We start from the raw sequence: 7,047 nt of genomic DNA, 5'->3' as shown, positions 1-7,047 counted from the left end.
GGAAAGATAAAGGTTTGGGACAACAGAGCTCTGTAAAGCAAACTACCCCACCCTCACCTGCACCCCTCAAAACGAAGGTTACATCAACATTCAAGTCTTTGTTGATCGCCAGCAAGCAGTTGAAATCGCTCCCCGACGCCTTTGGAGGGTGGCGTCATTTCAGTACCAAGTAATGACGATTATTGGACTAAACTTCATAAAGCCGGGTCTTGGCAGGGCGCGGTGACCGGAACTCTCTGGACGTGGGAGCCCGCGCTAGCTCCCCGCCTCCCTTGCCCTCCCTCCGTTGCCTGCGGTCAGGGGGAATTCATTTCTACTTCGCCGTCAATTCAAAGGGATTCAACTCCGTGGTCTGTTAAACGAAGTTGTGCAAAGGGGGTGGAAAAATTAGTTTCAGAGGGGGCTCAGCGCCTTTTTCTGACGTCCTCCTTTTTTAAAGTACGGGGAGAGAAACCTAACCGCGCGATTTGCTGAGTAGTCCGCTGTTTGTGGTTGTTGTTATTGTTTTTACAGAGAGGGTAATCTTTCCTGTTCCTTTGTGGGGCATCCTGAAAACTGAAGGCCGTGTGAGAAATTATTGAGGATCTGTTTTCCTTGCATGAGACCCAGTATCTGGACAGCTATAAAGCAAAGATTCATGTACGTTCCTTCTCTAACTCTCCTGCACCCTCCACCCCCAGCCCCAATCTCATTCCAGTCGTAAACTACGGTAGGGTGAATATTATCAGTAGGTACTAGAAAATCTTGCCATCAAGTTGTGCCTCAGTTGTTGACTGTAAACTATTCCATTTCCTCATTTCCTTTAGCAGCAAAACAAAAACAATTATTAGACAAGATCTCATGTAGGGCTCAAGACAGCCTGTGCAGCAGCCAGGGAGGGGGAAACAGCCAGAAGACAAAATGGTTGCAACTGCTAACATTCATTTCAAAAGCTACAATCAAGAATCGCTTAATTTTGGTCAGACTTAAGAGCATAAGGAGTTTAAAATGAAATTAAATATTGCTTTTACCTGAGAAGCACCATAATCATTGGCCCATTTTGTCTTTTCTGGTGATTGGTTTACAAAATGCAGGTACAACTGAGAAGAGACCTATTTTTTTTTTCCCTCAGCACTTTCTAAAAAAAACAAAAAAACAACAAAAAAAACCTGACCAGGGTGCCTTATGTTCAACTACTGAAATTATAGGTTTTAAAACTTTTCTGAAACTCTTTTGTTCAGAAATCATTTCTGCCTGAATTGCTTTCAGATTCTGATTACATTCCCTCTCATGTTTACCTCAGATATTTTTGGAAGTTTAAAAAAAAAACCCTTAATCAAATAAGAGAATAGAAACAAGGAATTCTTGTCATTCACATTTTCTCTGAGGTACTACAGTTCGCCCCTTCTCGCTTAAAAAATTGATCTGTGTTAAGACATGCTAGTAAAGTGCCTAAGAAATTGTTAGGGTTATCTGGTGGGGAGGGAAAAGCAAGGAGAGCTTTTGATTATTAGGATCTCTGTGCTCAATTTCGGAGCAGTACTAATGAAAGTCACAAAAAGTTGACATACCGGTCATTCATATCTTGTTCATTCATAGATGAGGCCCCCCCTCAAAATTTTTTAAAAATAAAGTTTGCTAATTCCCTCTCTGACCGAAGAAAAACACGTTTTGGGAAGGAGTGGCTGAATGTGGGCTTCTCGTTCATAAATGGTGGTATAAAATTAAACTGGACCCAATGCTGTGCTAGAACCATTTTAATATAATTATACATATTTGCCAAATCCAGGAAGAAAGGTTTCTGCGTATATAACTTTTCCAGTTAACATCTGCAAGCATAAACAACGATGATCTCAGTTTATAAATTCATCAGGGTCAGAGCAATTGACCAATGTCTCTTTACCGCTAGGCTTACCAACAGCAAATTACAGATGAGTTCGTGTCCTTTTGTTTCTCTTCTCTCACTCTCCTTGTCCAGAGACATTTTGTTGTAAAGTTTCAGTGCAGCTCACCTCCAGCCAAAGGTAACCTTTTTAGATAAGTACTCAGTTGCTCTGAATTTACTTATAATTATAACCTATTTAATCACAGAAGAACCCCTGCAGAGGTGGAGTTCAAGTTTGCATACAATAACAGGAGATCACAGTTTTGAAGTCTAGCACAGATTAAAAACCACAGATGTACCATTTATATAAGACACACACTGATTGTCTCTTAAACTACATATTGACTCCTTATGAACATTATTTTTTAAATAAAGTAGTGCATCTAGGACAATCAGTCGCACAATTCACACAGCCCTGAAAAGTTTTTCAGTGCCAACTACCAGTTGGTCATGAAACGTGAGTGAGCTTGAGACACTGTCCATTCCTAAGATTCAACCAAGAATTGGCTACGACATTGGAACGCCTCTGCTTAAGAAGGCTATGTCCTTCCCTCCTTTCCCTCACAATTTAGTTTTGTTTGTTTATTTTTGGTGGTATTTGGTTGCACGTGGCTAGAATGCTTTCGATCACTTTGCAAATCAGTAAAACCAATGATCTAAAACTATGATAGGATCTTAAGTATCAGATGGTTTGTCCATTTCAGGTAGCTGGTTGGCAGGCCCCTCTAAGGCCTTTCATTTCTCCTTCTATGCCTCCCGGGACATTGATCAGAAGATGAGTCTGAGCATCATACCATCTAACTCTTTTAACCAATGCCTGGCTAAAACTGGAATGTCCAGCTCAGTATATTTAAAAATCACCCACAAAAAGAGGTTCTGCAGGTCCTCACAAAACCTGGAATTTCCACGAAGATGTCTGATCTTTATAATCCAAGCAGTCAGCATTGAAGTTAAGCTTCCAGGAGGCAGTTTGGTCCTTATAATCCAAGCAATCAGTGGTCGAGTTAAAACCCAAGCTTGAAGCTCCATATCCCTGGGTGGAAAGAGAAGCTGGGGACTGATTGAGATGGCTGGTGACTGCATTGGTACCCATGGGACTGAGTGTGGTCCCTGGTCCAGGAAGCTGGTGATGCATAGGGGTCAAATAAGATCCACAGTCCATGCCCCCAAAGTAGGAAGTTGAGCCAGCATATCCTTGACTATAACCTGAAGCCTGAGTATAGGTCATGGGATAGGACCTCTGCATGCAGGAAGAGGAGGTGGACAAGGGATCTGACAGTGGGGAGATGGAAGCTGGGCTCCAGATAGACACAGGAGCACTGCTGCTGGAAATGGCTGGGACTGAGGTGCTAGAGGGGGGAGTGAATTGGCCACTTGTTCCACTCTCTGAACTCACTTCCCGAGCAGGAGACGTCTTCTTTTTGGCAGGTCTCACTTTGTTTTGACCTCCATTCTGCTGTTGCTGCTGCTGTTGGCGGCACTTAGCTCTTCGATTCTTAAACCACACCTTGAAAGGGAAAGAAACTTCTTTAACATGGTTTCAGTGACTCCTTAAGGAAAAGAGTGGCTCCCAGATTATAAATCTGTCCTAGATGGACAGATGAGCTGAGCAGACAATCTCTCCTGCCAGTGAAACTCTCATATATGTTCCTGGAATTATAAGAAAGTTGGGGAGGCTCTATCTAAAAGCTTTTGACCCTGCTTTACTCCCAGCTCAGAACAGTAAAATTTAAGATAATCGCCCAAATCATGACTAAAAATTCTCCCCCTTACTTTCCTATCTCTTATTTCACACCAAATACACACATACACATAAGACCCAGCTGCATTTTGGAACACTCTCACAATGGAATAGAACATATCTATTCTATGTCTTTTGGATGGGAACATAAGAGAAATGAGGGGAAACGATCTGTTGTTATATGCCAGCAAGAACAGCCTAAATTCAAACAGTTTACAGTCCATCTTCCAGGTAGCAACTACTAATATGTAGGTTGGTTCCATCACTCTACTTTTTGTCTCTTCTAGAAAGACTCACAGAAGAAAGCCCCCAGGAGAAATGATCCTGTTGAGGAAGAAGGTCTGAAAGCTACTATTTGCCAAAACCTTCTTTATGGTAAGTGGAGTGACTCGTATATACTCTGCTTTGAGCTCAAAGACAGACTTCTCTCCTAGGCTCAAGTCTGAGCCTTCAGGGTAGTGCCCCTTGACACACAGATTGTTTACTGTATTATGTTCATTGGCTTGTCAACTTTGCCTCTGTGTGTGACTTTGAAAATTCTCTTTACCAGCCTTCTTCATGTTCTGCAGTGAAGGTGCTGTGTTTGGTGTGTGAGGGGGGGCTTGTCAGGGAAGCTACTGGCATTTTCTGGGCAAAAGTCCTTAGTTGTCCTCTTGAATGAGCTCTCCATATGGGTGTCTTAACTGTGGTAAAAATGATGCCGTGAAGGCTGAGCACAAACCTCCAACCATGCAGAGCCATTTATTTTCTTTCAGTTAAGACTTCAGTTCAAGTCTCACAGGTGCTAAAATTTCTTCTGACTTTGAAAAAGGCTCTTTTTGATCTGCAGTTCATGCTGATGTGTCCTAGCTGAAGGGGAGTCCCAGGTGTACATGTGGTTTAGGTGCTAAACATTCTTTCCAGAGAAATCTGTATGGGACTTGCATTCCAGAAGAGTTGGGAGTTTACTTTCCTCTCCAGCTTAAGGTCAAGTTAAGGGGGAGTAAGGGGAGGGGGGGAGGTATCACTGGGATACCATGTTGATATTTTATCTGCTGAATGTCTCAGATCTAGCAAATTCTGTTCCATCCCTAAGAAGTCAAAGAAAACACTCTTACTGTGTAATTTCTTCTTCTACCACCAAACTGACATGTGACCTTGAGCAAGTCATTTACTCTATTTCTTCATCTGTAAAAATACTGGAACTATGCAGGAGCTAAGCTTCTTTTATCCCTAAAAGTAGATGAGAATGGGAGGGGGGATTTCCAACGGGGGAAGGGAAGAACTAAAATATGATGTGACTATCCTTGAAATCTGCCAAGGCTGGGCTTCTGTCCACCAGGGGTCCAAGGGTTCTAGGACTGTGCTTTACCACTGCAGCTAAATCACCAGTCTTACCTTGCCAACTGGACCGGAAGAACCTTGGTTATAGGACTGGGTGGGGGTGGAGGGACAAAAAGGGGCACGAGGAGAAATCAGACACTCAAGGGGCCCTAAGAGAAAAGTTTACTGGCTTCCGATGGAGCCGAGCGTGTAGTTTAAAACCTTCCTTTGGTCCTCTCCAAGACCTGGAACTCTCCTGGGTCCTCAACAAATACAGTGCTGGGGAGAGGGGTGGCACGGTCAGGAAGGATGGCTGTGTCTACCTACATCTGCCCTACCTGCACCCTGGACTCAGGCAAGTTGATTTTCAGCGCCACCTCCTCCCGCATGAAGATATCTGGGTATCGGGTCTTTGCAAATAACGCTTCCAGCACGTCTAGCTGCGCCCGGGTGAACGTCGTCCTCTCCCGCCGCTGTTTCCGAGGGGTGGCTGCGGGACAAGAAGCCCAGGGCCCTTTAGGGTGCGGGAGCAGCTTCTCAGTCACAGGGGTCTCTGCGGGTGTCCGACTCCGGCCACGCCCACACTCAGCACTCCCCTGGTCCTCGCAGCAGCTCAACCCGGACCCTACCCGTGTCCTCCCCACCCCCTCCCGGCCTCGGCTCCTCCGGCAGACACTGCCCCTTCCAGGGAATGCCCCACTCCGCCTGACGTCGGAGATGGCTCCGGACAGAGGGTCTCTTCGAAAGCTAACCAAAAAAAAAAAAAAAAAAATGGAGGACAAAAAACAAGAACCCTCCAAAATCAACCCCTAAACCATCAACACAAAACCCCACTCTGTGAAGTCAAAGGATCCCTGAGGACCGGCAGCTCGAACTGATGGGGCAAATCTCGATTCTGCCCGAGATCTAGGCTTTTTAGGACTCCAGGGGCCTTTGTTCCTCCATCTTTCAAATGGGGGCATATTTCATACTTCTTGTTCTAGGAGGATTTTAAAAAACAGATCTCATCGGAAAGGAAAGCACTCACACCCGGGGTAAATCACACCTCTAAGGATTAGAGGCTAAGGGCCTGGAGGTCAGAGGGGAAGCCCCAGGCTTGGCGGGGAGAATTTATGATGAGAAACCCAACTTCGCCAAGAGGGCACTTCCGAGGAATTGGACTTCGAGGTACAGGCAGGGTCCCCTCGCCCAAATGACAAGGGCAGTAGCCCTCGCCCCACTCCTACGTTGTAGATCCACCTACTCCCTTTCCCCCAGCCCCTGTCCTCTCCTCGGCCGGTAAATTAAATGCCCTGTGGCTTTGAGCTGCTTCTCGGAAGGAAAACCCAGTGGAGACCTCGCCTGGAGCTGGGGCGGGGGCGACGCCACCGCCAACCCCGGTGCTCGGGGGAAAGAGTGTCACAGCCCCGCGGACCGGGCGTGGGGAAGGGCAGGGCAGCAGTGCCGCGGGGCTCACTTACCCGGGTAGCCCACCGAGGGGTGCAGCAAGTCCATGCCCGAAGTGGTCAGACTCAGCCCATTGACTGCGTAAGGCGGTTGCTTAAGATAAGACATCATGCTAAGGTTGTTTGGAGGCGCAGAGTCGGCCCAAATCCGGGGGACCCAGCCGGAAGGTCTCGCTTCTCCCGGGGTGGACAGATTCAGAGTCCTGGTGGGTGGGTTTGGAGTGGTGGAGCTAAGGCAAAGCAAACAAACAAACAGAGGTGCTGGTTTACCGCTTCGGAGGACGCAGCTCTTCCACGTTCCACCACTAACTTAAGAAGAGCCCGGGCTATGCACAGCAGAGGCTTTTAAAGGACTTGCAAAGCCTCCCCCACTACCCCGCTCCCCTCCCCAGCTTCTCAGAACTAGAGGAGATGCAGAGAGACCAGATAAACCTGTCCTCCCCACCCCCAGCCAAAACTTAAAAAAAAAAAAAGACCCGAAGAAAGCAATACAATCTGCCTCCCGCTCCCCCCGCCCCAACAAAACCCCACGCCTCCAAATGCACACATTGCATTCCTATCCCTACATTTGCATAGGACTCCTTGGCTGGCGCTAGCTAATTGTCTCAAACAAAACTTGATTGGGGCCATTTGCAGAGACAAAGAACTCTTTGGCTAAATAAATAATGCAGATAACAAAGGCCATCGGTGAGAAA

The 7,047-nt window shown here is 46.4% G+C and overlaps 1 protein-coding gene across 2 annotated transcripts; it reads right to left on the bottom strand.

Moving 5' to 3' along the window:
* Positions 1 to 2,750: 2,750 nt before the first annotated feature.
* On the bottom strand, positions 2,751 to 6,464 carry OTX2 (orthodenticle homeobox 2; the record flags this gene model as incomplete). Of its 2 annotated transcripts, none has more annotated exons than XM_082835025.1 (3): positions 2,751 to 3,371; positions 5,246 to 5,421; positions 6,368 to 6,464. In XM_082835025.1, the coding sequence occupies 3 exons, from the start codon at positions 6,462 to 6,464 to the stop codon at positions 2,751 to 2,753; spliced, it is 894 nt and encodes a 297-aa protein (XP_082691151.1). The 2 variants fall into 2 exon arrangements, with proteins under 2 accessions (XP_082691151.1, XP_082691152.1); XM_082835026.1 differs by having other exon boundaries at positions 5,246 to 5,397.
* Positions 6,465 to 7,047: the final 583 nt, after the last annotated feature.

This window comes from Leucopleurus acutus (assembly GCF_964270905.1).
Source record: "Leucopleurus acutus genome assembly, chromosome: 1".
In the NCBI taxonomy this organism is placed as follows: Eukaryota; Metazoa; Chordata; class Mammalia; order Artiodactyla; family Delphinidae; genus Leucopleurus; species Leucopleurus acutus.
The sequence above is the reverse complement of the archived record's forward strand: the minus strand, read 5'-3'. Positions and strand labels throughout refer to the sequence as shown.